Source organism: Lampris incognitus, chromosome 5 (assembly GCF_029633865.1).
Source record: "Lampris incognitus isolate fLamInc1 chromosome 5, fLamInc1.hap2, whole genome shotgun sequence".
In the NCBI taxonomy this organism is placed as follows: Eukaryota; Metazoa; Chordata; class Actinopteri; order Lampriformes; family Lampridae; genus Lampris; species Lampris incognitus.
Window position 1 is genome coordinate 9,569,702 of NC_079215.1, and position 15,493 is coordinate 9,585,194.

At 48.7% G+C, this 15,493-nt stretch overlaps 1 protein-coding gene across 2 annotated transcripts in view; it reads right to left on the minus strand.

Moving 5' to 3' along the window:
* Positions 1 to 15,493, minus strand: part of pkn1a (protein kinase N1a) — a 112,386-nt gene that overhangs the window by 52,220 nt on the left and 44,673 nt on the right. The window contains exons 1-3 of one of the 2 annotated variants that reach the window (XM_056279752.1): positions 7,502 to 7,598; positions 3,105 to 3,299; positions 157 to 262 (exon numbers count right to left, since the gene is read on the minus strand). In XM_056279752.1, coding sequence (XP_056135727.1) covers positions 157 to 262; positions 3,105 to 3,299; positions 7,502 to 7,543 — 343 coding nt within the window. In that variant the 5' untranslated portion in view covers positions 7,544 to 7,598. Of the gene's footprint in view, positions 1 to 156; positions 263 to 3,104; positions 3,300 to 7,501; positions 7,599 to 15,493 lie in introns of those variants that run through there. The other variant, XM_056279753.1, reaches the window with a different exon arrangement.

A 15,493-nucleotide genomic window follows, 5' to 3' on the forward strand; every position in this document is an offset into this window, starting at 1 on the left:
AAGTCTAATAGGATATCAAGTTCAAATTTATTTTTCATGCGCAACGGCCAGACACAGCTCAGCTTTTGTGACGATAACGTCCGCGTGCCTCCCTATGCCATAAAAAGAAAAAGAGTAAAAGGTTGAGAGCAGCAGGGTTTACCCCTTTAAACATACCTTTATTTTCATCTCCTCCCTTCACCACGATGTGGGCGTCCAGCTCCTGGAGCTGAGCATGCAGGTTGTCCAGCTTGCGATTGGAGCTCCGCAGCTGACTGTCCACCTATGGACACCAACACAGGAGAGATGGAGGTCTGGAGCTGGGACTCGGCAGTGCATTATGCAAAATTCAACGTGTAAATACAACATGAAGTGGAGCCCCATCATCCGTAGAGTTTCTGTTGTGCAGTTGTCCGATTACGCAATATTCCCAATAAATGCAAATTCACCTTACTCTCAGAAAATGTGATTCATTTTCTCCATTAATAAGTCATTATTTTATCCATTTGAAACGTGAAGGTGATGCGGGGATTCTGTTGGACAGGCGATTAATATTACAGTACAACAATGGGAAGCAGTAAGAAACATCCATCCATCCATTATCCGAACCGCTTATCCTGCTCTCAGGGTTGTGGGGATGCTGGAGCCTATCCCAGCAGTCACTGGGCGGCAGGTGGGGAGACACCCTGGATAGGCCACCAGGCCATCACACAGCCCCCCCCCCCACACACACACACATTCATACCTAGGGATAATTTAGTATGGCCGATTCACCTGACCTACATGTCTTTGGACTGTGGGAGGAAACCGGAGCACCTGGAGGAAACCCACACAGACACGGGGGAGAACATGCAAAATCCACACAGAGGAGGACCCGGGATGACCCCCAAGGTTTGACTACCCCGGGGCTCGAACCCAGGGCCTTCTTGCTGTGAGGTGACCACGCTAACCACTGCGCCACCGTGCCACCCCGCAGTGAGAAACAGACCCATTGAAATGGATTTTCTCTGACTACAAGTAAGGTGTAGCAGTCACTGTTACTCATGTAATGTCAGCTCAGGAGTAAAGTTCCCACCCTTGTGAAAACTGGCTCCTTGGACTAAAGCTAACACACAGGTAGTCTTATGTATTACAACACACATCAAACTATATGGGAACACTGTTCTGCAGTAATATTTGTCTGTCCATAAGGAGCAGCAGCACATATGCATCACATTTCCGTCTTTTTTTCCTGGTGTCGCTGCACCAGTCTTGAGCCTACCCGGTCACAATATTTCAGCAGCGGTACACAGAGACTGGAGATTGTCTCCAACCATGGCAAAGACCAGTTAGTATTAAGTAACCCGACGCCGTGGTCGAGATGGATAAGATAACGATTTATTACTAGAGAAAAGTTGATCGTTTCAGCTTTAAGCAGCCGGTTGACAGTCAAGTTCCAGGCTGGAAGCTGAAGCCATCTCTCATCGGAGCAGGGTTAGCGTAGCATGCTTCCTCGTCACGCTCAATGAAAATCACCCCACAAATTAAATCCTCTGTGAATACTTTTTCAGCGACTTATAAACCTTGCTGTCTGACCCGCCGTTTGGTGAAGTATTACATAAACGCTAACATGGGACCGTCCTTTCTCGTGTTTGTTCGTGTCAAAACCAGTTACCCCCAAATGAAGGACTGTTCTTTACCCTATAGAATAAACCCCCCAGGCAGTCTGATCGGTTAGGCCAATAAAATCTGTAGAGTTTTAATGGCTCTTAATGCTTCTTGAGTCAAGAGTAAACAAAAGCTGGGGGCGTCCAGGTAGTGTAGTGGTCTATTCCGTTGCCCACCAACACAGAGATCGTTGGTTCGAATCCCCGTGTTACCTCCGGCTTTGTCGGGCGTCCCTACAGACACAGTTGGCCGTGTCTGAGGGTGGGAAGCCGGATGTGGGTATGTGTCCTGGTCGCTACACTAGCGCCTCCTCTGGTCGGTCGGGGTGCTTGTTTGGGGGGACGGGGGGGAATAGCGTGATCCTCCCATGCGCTACGTCCCCCTGGTGAAACTCCTCACTGTCAGGTGAAAAGAGGCGGCTGGCGACTCCACATGTATCAGAAGAGGCATGTGGTAATCAACAGCTCTCCTCGGATCGGCAGAGGGGATGGAGCAGAGGAGCAGAGACCAGGATGGCTCGGAAGAGTGGGGTAATTGGCCGGATACGATTGGGGAGGGGGGGAAAAAAGGGGGGGGGGCACACAAAAAAAAATTACAATTCTAAAAATATTAAGCAAAAATTTGGCTGATATTGCTGGGCAGCAATATTTGGTACCAAGGAATAAAACCAGTCACTGCAGACTTGAAAACAATGTCAAGTTCCTCGGGAACCTAGTCCTGCTCCAAAACCACAAAGAACACCTCAGAATAACTAAGCCCTTTAGACTACGGCTTGTAAGCATATGTACCTCCCCTCTTTATTGTTTTTTGGTGGATTCCCCCTCCCCCCCTTTTCTCCCCGGATGTATCCGGCCAATCACCCCACTCTTCTGAACCATCCCGGTCGCTGCTCCACCCCCTCCGCCGATCCGGGGAGCGCTGCAGACTACCACATGCCTCCTCCGATACATGTGGAGCCGCCAGCCGCTTCTTTTCACCTGACAGTGAGGAGTTTCACCAGGGGGACGTAGTGCATGGGAGGATCACGCTACCCCCCCCCCCCCAAACAGGCACCCCGACCAACCAGAGGAGGCGCTACCGCAGTGACCAGGACACATACCCACATTCAGCTTCCCACCCACAGACACGGCCAATTGTGTCTGTAAGGACGCCCCGACCAAGCCGAAGGTAACATGGGGATTCGAACCGGCGATCCCGATGTTGGTAGGCATCTCCGCATATACATGTCTCATGCATACCGGACAACAAGACTGCATTTCAAGCACAGCTGATACCAGCAGTGAGTTTCCAGCAGCAGTGGTTGTACAGGTGGGTGTGTTGTTTAGAGTGACAGTGCAGTTTACTGTGCAGAAGGAAGAAGGTCAAAAAGTCACTGTGTGGAGGGTGTGAGTGTTCAGGCTGTGTAGGAACCTCACAGCCTGAGAAATGAAACGGGCGAAGTGGACGCCGGCAGGGTGGGCGGCTTTAGCGTGGCTCACCTGCTGGGCGTTCCTCTTGTCCGTGGTGGCCCTGCGCAGGTTCTCCGCTCCCTCCTTGATCTTCAGCTCCTTTCGGATCTCCCTGCGGATCCTCTCCCGCTCCTCATCCAGACGCTGCTGCACACTGGAGTCAGAGAAGTCGGAGCTCTGGTCCAGACCCAGCTGCTCCAGGACCGACAGCCCGCCTGGGTCGCTCTGGATGGGCGGACAGAGAGAGAGAGAGGGGGGAAGGGGTTAAATAGAGAGGGAGACAGATGGAGAAGGAAGGAGGAGAAAGAAAGAAGCAAACAATTAGCCAGTTCCATCCATAAATGAGGAAAACTCAGTCAAAAAAAAAAAAAAATCACATGATCACTTCAAAACACTTTAAAACAGCTCTTACGGTTCTGAACTGTCCGATTAAATGTGATCGGGGGTTGCGTTAACCACGAGGTTTCCATCATTTATTGAGATTTGAGAGCGTTAAAGGACCATTCTAAGTGCCATCCGTTATTCTGACGGATCAACACAAGGAATCTGCTTTGTTGGCTTTTCGAGAAAACGTCCTTTCGATTATGGCGTGGTCCACGATTCCATTTTATTTTTTCAACTGCCGTTTTATTGTTTGCCAACGCCCAGAAATTACACATCTATATCTATCTCTCTATCTAGAGGACCCGCAGGGAGAGCCGAACGGAGCTGAAGATCAAGGGGGGAGGGGAGAACCTGCGCAGGGCCACCACAGACAAGAGGAACGCCTAGCCGGTGAGCCACGCTAACGCCGCCCACCCTGCCCACATCCACTTCACCCTTCTGCCCTCTGGCAGGAAGGATCAGAGCAGCCGTGCTGCCTCCACCCCACCATAGATATCTATATATAGCTACATATCTATATCTATCTATCTATCTATCTATCTATCTATCTATATATATATATATATATATACACACACATATATATACACATGTATATCATATATATGTATTTACATACATACATGTATACATGTATATCATATTTAAATATATGAAGGCCACAACGGAAAAACGGTCACAGTCACATTTTGTTTTGTTTTTGAGAAAATCAATTTCAACGATTCAAAACGCTCCCACAGACTTCACATAAAAATTATGGTTTGATTTTATATCTTTTTTTTTTTTGTGGTCTGACCAGGACCTCGCCAGCGACAGCGGTCGTTTTTCCTTTGTCCACATCGGACACTGATCCTTCTTTCATTATACACGTTTTTAAAAAGTGTGTCTAACTCAGGACTTTGGTGGTTTCAGGTGTTAATAATTTGTGGGACGAAACCGCGGTGCTTGGGGGGTAGGTTGAGGGCAACGACTCTTAAAAGTCAGAATTGTGACTCTGATCGTTTTCCCCCCTGTGGCCTTCATATGTATATCATATATATGTGTTGCGTATCATATAAGTATGTATGCACATTATACAAATGTAATGATTATTATTATTATTCAATTCAAAAAAGTATACAAGTAAACATCTTATAATAAATTTGCCTTGGTTATGTATTTTGCCGTGTGTAAAGTGGAATACCGGCATCTCAAAGCACCTTCAGTATTGCTGACTTATGCACCATGTGAGCTTCCAGTATGAATAAACTGCCTCTTTTTTTTTAAAAATCTTTCAACCAGCATTCATATTTTTGGTAAGCGCGGCACTAGTAAGGCCTACTAAGCCTTATAATCCACATGGCAAGTCGATTTTATTTGTGTAGCCCAATATCACACATTACAAATGTGCCTCGGTGGGCTTCCCAGCGACACAACATCCTGTCCCGAGACCCTCGCTTCGGATAGGAAGCAACCCCCTAAAACAAACCCCCCAACATGTAAACACCATAAATATCATCAGCGAAGATGAAAACGACTACGGTGGGTGAAACGGTGGAGCCTGGCGCAGCTTGGGGCCGAGCAACCCGGAGAGACTCGGGGCAAAGGAAGAGATAACAGGCAGGATGAGGTGGTAATGAGAGGAAGGAGGGAGAGGCGACGGGAACGGCTGCGGAGGAAGAGAGGAAAGTTGAGGAGAATTTCAAAAAAAAAAAAAAGGAAAAGCCAGGGATACGCTCTAACTGCGACTCCGCACACTGAGGAGCTAGCAGGAGGCTCGGTAAGGAAGGGGGGGACGGGGACGGCGAGAGCGGTGAGAAATGAGACGGGTCCAGTCAGCCGGTGTTTACTGCATCCCAAAACACGCCTGCAGTGTCCAACGTGTTTACAAGAGCCTGGAAATTATTGGCGTTCAAGAATGCCACGAGGATATCCTCTTCCACTGTGTCCTACGAGGCTGCTGAGCCAAGCCCCCCCAGAAAGCATCGTGGGTTCACATGTGTCTCATGACCTGTGTTGCCTTTCATCCTCCTCAACCTCCTCTAGTCCTCCTGCAAAATCAAAATTCTGTCTTTGTACCACCTGGGGTCTTGCTATGATGTCGTTTCACTCACCGGCTCAATCTGTGAAGATTTAGGGCACGGGACCGCCGCTCGGCACAGCGTTACAATGGCTTCTGACGGGACAGCTGAACAGCCTCGAATCTGTCCTTTCTACAAAACGACGACGACGATGCAAAAAAACCCCTAGTCCCTCAGTTAGACTGTGGACACGCGTCTCCATGATTTATGACTTCTCTGTCGTGCTGGCTGGACAGTTTATCAATGGAAGCCATCGTATTCTTACTATGAACGTGTCCTCTGTATAGGAGCAGTGGGCCGCTGCAGCACCCGGGGACCAACTCCAGTTCTACTTTCCATTGCCTTGCTCAGGGGCGCAGGCAGGAGTATTAATCCTAACACATGTCTTTTTGACTGGTGGGAGGAAACCGGAGCACCCGGAGGAAACCCACCGCAGACACGAGGAGGACATTCAAACCCCACACAGAAAGGACCTGGGACGGCCTGGGGTTCGAACCCAGGACCGTCTTGCTGTGAGGCAACAGTGCCAACCACTGGACCTCCATGCCATGGTTACCCCATGGTTACTACTATCTACAGCACCATGGGTTAGTAGTAACCATGGTCACTACTATCTCCAGTACCATGGGATGGTAGTAACCATGGTTACTGCTATCCCTTGGTTACTACTATCTACAGTACCACGGGATAGTAGTATCCCATGGTTACTACTATCTCCAGTACCATGGGATGGTAGTAACCCTGGTTACTGCTATCCCTTGGTTACTACTATCTACAGTACCACGGGATAGTAGTATCCCATGGTTACTACTATCTACAGTACCATGGGATGGTAGTAACCCTGGTTACTGCTATCCCTTGGTTACTACTATCTACAGTACCACGGGATAGTAGTATCCCATGGTTACTACTATCTCCAGTACCATGGGATGGTAGTAACCATGGTTACTGCTATCCCTTGGTTACTACTATCTACAGTACCACGGGATAGTAGTATCCCATGGTTACTACTATCTACAGTACCATGGGATAGTAGTAACCATGGTTACTAATAACCCATGGTGGTTACTGCTATCCCTTGGTCACTACTATCTACAGTACCATGGGATGGTAGTAACCATGGTTACTACTATCCCTTGGTTACTACTATCTACAGTACCATGGGATAGTAGTAACCATGGTTACTACTATCTACAGTACCATGGGATAGTAGTAACCATGGTTACTAATAACCCATGGTGGTTACTGCTATCCCTTGGTCACTACTATCTACAGTACCATGGGATGGTAGTAACCATGGTTACTACTACCCCTTGGTTACTACTATCTACAGTACCTATAGGCTGGTCATTCCTGCAAGTTGAACCAAGAAATAACTCAGCAATGGGATCGACCCTGATGATACCGGACAGTTCGGGTAAATAACTTTTAACTTGCACTTCAATTTTCCCTCCGGTTTAGATAACTGGGTTTAACTGGACTCGTTGAAAGAAGCTGTGAAGCTGTGTCCACTGGTGGCCCCGTGTCCAAGACATCTGCCATGTCATCACCGACACGCATGATGGCATGACTCTGGAAAGAGAGACTCCCAGGCTACAACGAATAAAAAAAAGCTATCCTTTATCGTGAATCTATAAAAACAGAAACAAACTTACCAAAAGAAAACCCCAACCACTACAGGCCGGCGGAAAACGCCACCTGCCTTCTCAACCTCACCGCAGCAACTCGGGGGGAATGTTGCACTTGAACGGCGAAGGAACCCACCGCGCTCTCCGTGCACAGAAAGGGGGAATTTGGCGGCTTCGTCGCCGCGAGACGAGAAACAAACGGCTCGAGATGGGAAATCAGACCGCGAGCGAGCGAGCGAGCGAGCGAGCGCGACGCCGCACGCACGACGAGACACGCCGCGGGAATCACTGGAAATCCCAGGCGCGGGAACGCACGAGGCAGACGATAAACAAGGAACAACGACAAACCCTTCACCTCTGAGCTGTCCTCATCTTCCTCGTCCCCATGCCAACACATAGCTCCCCAGCCAGCGAGAAGACGCCACAGCACAAGCTAAAGGTAGCAGTGAAAGCCACACTCGGAGCAAAATGGGAAAAAGAGGGGGAAAATGATGAAACGAGAGAGAGAGAGAGAGAGAGTTAAGTAGAGGGAGGAGGGGGAACGCCTCCTAAAGAGGATATCCGTCCCAACACCAAGCTGCTCAGGCCTTTCCTGTTTCCTACCAGGGTCTGCTGTCAGTAAAGACACACACACACACACGCACACACACGCACACACACACACCTGCACACACAAATAAAAGAGTTTCCAAACAGACACGTCCTTCCTTTCGTCCTCTCCGTATCCGTTTTCCTGGCCCTCGGACGCGTGAGTTTGACTGCCGGGTGTCAAGTCTTCTCCCGGCCCCTCGTGTGCACCGATTAATCTGACCCACGGAAGGCGCGACTTCTTTTGTTTAACCCTCTTATTCTGCGTCGTCATTAAAGTCAAGGATACACGGGCCTGGAAGGAAGCGTTTTCGAAGTATTGGGCGGGAGCCAGAGAATACGGACGGGAGGGGGGGGCGTCTACTGTGCGCTCGACCTTTCACTTCCTCTCGTCGCCGAATCTGAAGGCCCCGTCGCACATCGCCCCGCCTACACACACGGTGACACCGCGCCATCTGCATGTGGGCATGAGAGCTTCTCTGTGGGAGCAGAGCCACCGAGAGGAGGCCTCACAGCGCCGCGATGCTCAGTAACCCAGGTGCAGAGCTCACAGGGAGGTGAACCAGTTTCATCTGGACACCACAGACGCCTTTCATCGCTCATCCAATGCCCCACTGCACGGTACCGGCTCGACTCCACTCCACTCGCTTTTTTTGGTTTTCCATTGGGCAAAAGCTAGGGGTGGGACCTGGTACCGGGTACTTTGTCTGGTACCACCTCCGTCGAGGTTCCAAGTGAGCTGAGCCGATACTAAAAGGTGACATGAAAATACCACTGTACATCCATAAAGAAAATATAAATGAATATTTTATATATATATATGTGGCAGCACGGTGGTGCGGTGGTTAGCGCGGTCGCCTCACAGCAAGAAGGTCGTGGGTTCGAGCCCCGGGGTTGTCCAACCTTGGGGGTCGTCCTGTGTGTGGAGTTTGCATGTTCTCCCCGTGTCTGCATGGGTTTCCTCCTGGTGCTCCGGTTTCCTCTCACAGTCCAAAGACATGTAGGTCAGGTGAATCGGCCATACTAAATTGTCCCTAGGTGTGTGTGTGTGTGTGTGTGATGGCCCGGCCGCCTGTCCAGGGTGTCTCCCCCCCCTGCCGCCCAGTGACTGCTGGGATAGGCTCCAGCATCCCCGCCACCCTGAGAGCAGGATAAGCGGTTCAGATAATGGATGGATGAATGGCTATATATAATCTTATAAATTAAATAAATAAATAAATTATGTAAATTTCAATATAAAAATAAATAAATAAAACAAACAAAAATATAAATAACATTTAAATCCATTATCTGAACCGTTTATCCTGTTCTCAGGGTCACGGGGATGCTGGAGCCTAACCCAGGAGTTATTGGGCGGCAGGCCCCCGGGGAGACACCGTGGACAGGCCGCCAGGCCATCACAGGGCCCACACACACATACACACACATACCTAGCTCGGGACAATTTAGTATGGCTGATTCACCTGACCTACATGTCTTTGGACTGTGGGAGGAAACCCACACAGACCCGGGGAGAACATGCACACTCCACACAGAGGACGACCCGGGACGACCCCCAAGGTTGGACTACCCCAGGGCTCGAACCCAGGACCTTCTTGCTGTGAGGCGTCCGCGCTAACCACTGTGCCACCATGCTGCCAAACAAATAAAATAAAATCTATTTATATTTATTTGAATATAATTAAAATCTGACCACTGACTGGTCAGAGAGAAATTGCACAGCTGTGTTTATAACCAAGAAATGCCAAAGTGAGTCTTATGAAACTTGTATTATAGTTGTTAATCTATGTAAAAAAATTACTTGTTGCCAGTGAATCTCTTAGTTACACTAATATTGTTCATGTGGAGCACACATTTAGAGTTGGCCTTGTTGATTTTTTAAAATATAAAACACTCGTGCGGGGCGCTGGTAGACAAGGGAGGAAAAACTAGTCAATGCGCCCACAAATGACCAGCGGGGCTTGGCCGTGAGGGGTACTATCTGCAGTGGAAAACCAAATCCCAAGAAGTGAAGAGGGCAGAGTTGAGCCGAGTCGAGTCGAGCTGAGCCAGTACCATGCAGTGGAAAAGGGACATAAGTGACCTCTTCAGTCTCACCTGACTGCAGGTACCCCCCCCCTTATAAACAATACAGAGGCATAACACTGTAAGATGGACGTGGGTACGAGCGAACAGCGAGTAAGATGGCAGACTACAGGAACCACCTGAGATTCAGCCTCAGGTACACAGAGCGGGATTACACCTAAGAGCCTGCGATGAAGTCTTCTGTTAAGGGCCACCGAGCTAGCTAGATCCTCCAGAAGGCACAGAGCCAGCCGCTGAACGCACGAGCGAGACAAACTCATTTTACTATCGCCGCTTTGAAAGCCAAACAACAGAGACTTACATGTGGTCTGGATGAGACCACATTCCAACATGGGATCGAGTTCACGGAGAAAGCAATTTTTCACCTCAGAAATACTGCCAAGGTATGGCCATTTCCTAACCCAGAAGGATGCCGAGAAGTTAATCCACACCTTTATTTTGAGCGGACTCGACTACAGGAACGCCGTCTCCGCTGGCCTCGCCAGAAAGTCAATTAAGTGACGACTTATCTAGAACGCCGCTGCAGGACTTTTGACAAAAACAAGGAAGTGGGAGCATATTACTCCAGATTTACTGATTCTGCACTGGCTCCCTGCTTCTTCTGGAACTGGTTCTGAGGTCCTTTTGGTTGTATAAGCAGCCCTTAACGGGGTGAGTCCGGCCTGCATCAGAGACTCTTTGTTGACTCATGTTTCCCAACAAGCCCTCAGTTCATCCACTGCTCGCTTTTTATACATTGAAAAGTACACCTGGAAGAAAACTGGAGACGTCGGCTTGTTTAACTACACCCCTAAACTACGGAGCTCCCTACCTAAGAACATTAGAGGTGGGGTCACTGGGAATTTTTAAACAAATGCCTATAACATACTTGTTTCACCTTGCTTTTAATCAATTAGCACCACTTTTATTTGCGGCTGCACCACCGTCTACTAATATTTAGGGAGGTGGCGAGTATTGGGCCAGATGCCCTACTTGCCAGAAGGAATGCGAAGCGGTGCGGTGGCCTCTCGCTTCCTGGTGTAGTGGTCGCCGTGGGTCCATCAGGACCTGAGCACATGGCCGCTCCTATGCAGATGTGTCCGCAGCAGCACCTTCTCGTGGTGCCTGCTGTTTTCACAAAGTCTGCTGCGGGGGCGACCGGGTTCCCGGCGGTGGGTCGGTCGGACTCGTTAGCTTTGGTTGGCAGCTAATCTAGGAGAAGGACAACTCTGATTTCAAACCCGGGTAGATGAAGCTCGTTAGCCTTGTCAGGCAGCTCAGGAGAAGGACAACTCTGATTCAAAACCTCCGCTGCCTTGCGGGTATACTCGTCTACGGGAAGAAGCCCTGAGGAAAAATCTGCACACGTCTCCATTGCCAGTCGTCTCGCTAGTCTTGCCGCTGGTGGTAGGTGGTCTCGGACGAGAGAGCGGAGTTGATGATGCGCAACTCTTCCTCACTTTAATCGTCACGCAAGTCATCAGTCATCCATCACAGGATGACTAGATGGTCCTCGTCACTACAACGGATGAATAACACTCATATTTTAAATCTACTTGTTTTACTATCTTATCATTTCATCCTACACTATATATTGTCCTTGTATTTATTTTTTACATTTTTGAATACATTTTTACCAGCCTGATTTTGTGATTTCATCTGCTGTTGGTTCGTTGTTTTGCACTTTGAAGCACATTTTATGTATAAAAGGTATATAAATGAAGCATTAATGAGTAGTAAGTAAGTAAGCAAGTAAGTATCAATAAACTATTATCATTTGCCATTGTCATAACATGTATTCCTAGAGGTGACAGGAGGGAATGAGAAACAGGGAAAGGGAGGGAAAGAGAGAGAGAGGGACAAACATTCCAGTTCCTGGTTGGCAGCTCACATTACAGGAAAAGCAGGAAGCAGCCAGCAGCCGGGAACCAGTCTTGTGCTTTGACCAGTCAGCTGATCAGACAGCAGTCTGAATTAGTCACCAGCTGGCGGGGTGCAGGGCAAGATGGACAAGTCCTCCACGGCCGGAGTCCTCCACGGCCGGAGTCCTCCACGGCCGGAGTCCTCCACGGCCGGAGTCCTCCACGGCCGGAGTCCTCCACGGCCGGCTCTTCACAGACGAGCTTCGTTTACTTAAATGAATAGTTCTGCATTTTTGAAGTCCGTCCCTATTTCATGCTCACCGGTGATGCAGTAAACAGGTAGGCTACATTCTCAGCCACCCCCAAAGCAAACCGTCCTGTGTAACGTTAACACACGAGCTCGGGGATGACAACACAAAATAGAAAATGTTACACTTCATTACGTATCGCGTTCATAAGTCGACATACGGGGTCCGGACTGACCTGCCGTTCGGCCCTGATGCGGACCGAGGTTTAAAATGAAGCCCTGGTATAAAATGAACAAGCTCAAGCACTCGTGCAGCACAGCAGTTCAATATACAGCTCAGCCTATGTGTGTTGCAAAATACTGAAGGACGGTTCACTTTTTGTTTTGTTTTTTTAATCTAAGACACCATTCAAATGCGATCGGGCGCCGTTCAGGATCGTAAACGCACACAAACTTCACGGATCACTGCAGTATCCAATCTTCCCACTAGGCTTCAACACACTCGGATGGAGCGTGTTACATTTACACCCTTAAACAATACCTCCTTTTAGAGAGCCGGACTCCCATCGTGCAATCCTAAGTCTTAATATGCACCTTGGACAAAACAGTCACAAACAACGCTCCCTATAAGGCCCTGTGAAGGCCCGGCGGCCTGTCCGGGGTGTCTCCCCGCCTGCCGCCCAATGACTGCTGGGATAGGCTCCGGCATCCCCGCGACCCTGAGAGCAGGATAAGCGGTTCGGGTAACGGATGGATGGACATTTTCAGTCATTCGTCCTTTTCTTCACCCTGGACACACAGGTCCAGCTTCCCATCCACAGTCCAACACAACTAATGGAGGATCCTCAGTTCTCGGTCAGTTAAATAAATAAATAAAACACTCCATGGTTCAGCCAAAGCCAACATGATGCTAAGGCAGTCTATCAAAACGAATTCAAATTTTCATTTTTCACATTTGCAGTTTTTTCTAAAAGTCAGTTCCGGGCGTTTCCTACCGCGTTGCTTCCTGCAACAAAGCCAACAAGTGACCGCCGGAAGGAAAATCCATCCATCCAAAATGGCCGCTTGAATTCGATCCGACAGCCTGCTGCAGCATCGTGTTAGCTTTAGCTGAATTGTGGAGTAGTTTTTTGTTGTTGCACTGAACAAGGATTGTGGATTGGTACCCCAATTATTGCATTGAACTGTAGACCACAATGACTCCTCTCTAATGCACAGCGTGACTTGTGGCTTTCTCAACTTGTGTTTTCACAATGTGTGACTCTGACTGGCAGAATTCAAACCTGCCCTCTCTTGCACTGCAGCTCTGATGTGAAAGACCACGAGAGCAGAAAATACTGTCGCCTTAAGACATCTCATTTAATAGATTCTCATCATTAAATCAGACAAAACTGTGTATCACAATATGACAACGTCCAGATTTCTCCCCGATACAATACCGCTGAAAGACGATAAATGATAACAGTGAGGTAGAGCCCAGCCCTGTCCTCAAACCGCGGGCCGGCAAGGACTCATTAGCCATTTGTGAAGTTGACACAAAAGGAGGTAACTCCTCGATTCTTAAAAAGGAATTGTTAAGAGCACTGCAGGCTCTATTGAGTGAAAGTCAATATTTTCTTTACTTCTTAGTGAGTCTTTCTGCAGTTTGACAAGAGCCCGTCACCTATAAACTGAATTTGATGCTTGATCTGAGAACTTCCTGGGCGCCTTCCTTTGCAGGTTTACCGGGCACGGCCACCTGGGACGAGACCCCGGGGTAGACCCTGAACTCGCTGGAGGGACTACATGTCCAATCTGGCCTGGGAACGCCTTGGGATCCCCCAGGAGGAGCGGGAGGGAGTTGCTGGGGAGAGGGACATCTGGAGTGCCCTACTTAGCTCGCTGTCACCGCGACCCGACCCCGGAGAAGTGGCTGATGATTAATGAATGAAGGAATCTGAGAACTTCCGCCAGCAGTTATGGTCGCCGAAGTGCACTGCTTCATATGAAGGAACGCAGAGCATGGCACGGCTATATCCACACTAGCTAGCATTTTCCCTTTCTTCAGCGCTCATTCGATGAAAACCGCTGCAGCGAGATTCATCCTCAGATGCTTATTGGAACTGAAACTGGATGAATCCCTGCTCCAAACACAGTATAATCCCACATATCATCATCATCATCATCATCATCATCATCATCATACTCAATTTCCCCTCAGGCATGGATAAAGTATTCTGATTCTGATATAAAACCAGAGTCTCTCTGAATCTACTTCACCCCCTCTTTATGTGATTCGCATTAATCTCATCTGTTTGTCGTACATGGCGAACCCATCAGTGACCGCCAACGCATTATGTGCTCGCAAGTCTCAACTGCAACAGATTTTCACACGGTGCCATGTCAGTTCAAAAGCGTATGTCTAGTGGGGGAAGCGACATCACAGTCTCCATCTAGGCTGACAAATGACTCTTCTTGAAGAAGAAATGGCGCGAACAGCTGTTGAGGACAGAGGCTTAAGCAATTTCAACAAGGGCGGCGCAAAAAAAAAAACTGATACAGCTCAGCATCGTGATATTTTTTCCACGATACTTTATCTATTTTCCAGCCTCTCGTATCGATACCTAAAATAAGAACACTTGATATGCACTTAATTTTATGATGTTATGGCATGTACATTGTAGTTCAGTGTGTTCAGTGACACTGCAATGCAAATGCCGTTCTTATAGATTGGAATGGAAATTTTGAATTAAATAGTTTTGACTCAATTTGCCCACCAAGTTATCAAAGTATACCCCATCCATCCATCCATCCATCCATTAACCGACCCGCTTATCCTGCCCTGAGGGTCGCGGGGATGCTGGCACCTATCCCAGCAGTCATTGGGCGGCAGGCGGGGAGACACCCTGGACAGGCCGCCAGGCCATCACACAGGGCCCACACACACACGCATTCATACCTAGGGATAATTTAGTACGGCTGATTCACCTGACCTACATGTCTTTGGACTGTGGGAGGAAACCGGAGCATCCGGAGGAAACCCACACAGACACGGGGAGAACATGCAAACTCCACACAGAGGACGACCCGGGACGACCCCCAAGGTTGGACTACCCCGGGACTCGAACCCAGAACCTTCTTGCTGTGAGGCGACCGCGCTAACCACTGTGCCACCGTGCCGCCTCAGAATATAATGTGACGTAAATATTAGACTACCCAGGTGGTACACGGCAAGTTGGATTTTCAGCTATATTTTTTACATTTTCAGTAAATTATGCAGAGTATCGCAATCTATCGCAGTATGTACCGTATCGCAATGTATCGTAACACAATCGTACCGTGACCCGTGTATCGTGATACGTATCGTATCGTGAGGTCCTTGCCAACACCCAGCCCTAATTTCAATGCATTCCCCCAATCCCACACTGTACATAATTCAGCATCACCCCTAATTCCAAGCAGTCTATTCTCTAACTTCCTCCTCAGAATAAAGCTGTTGACCCAGCATAATACCCCTAGATGACTACAGCACGAATGAGTCATCTGATGAAGCTTGTTCGCCAGCTAGCCTGGGGTGAAACATTCAAGCAGCAGTGTCCAGGGAGGT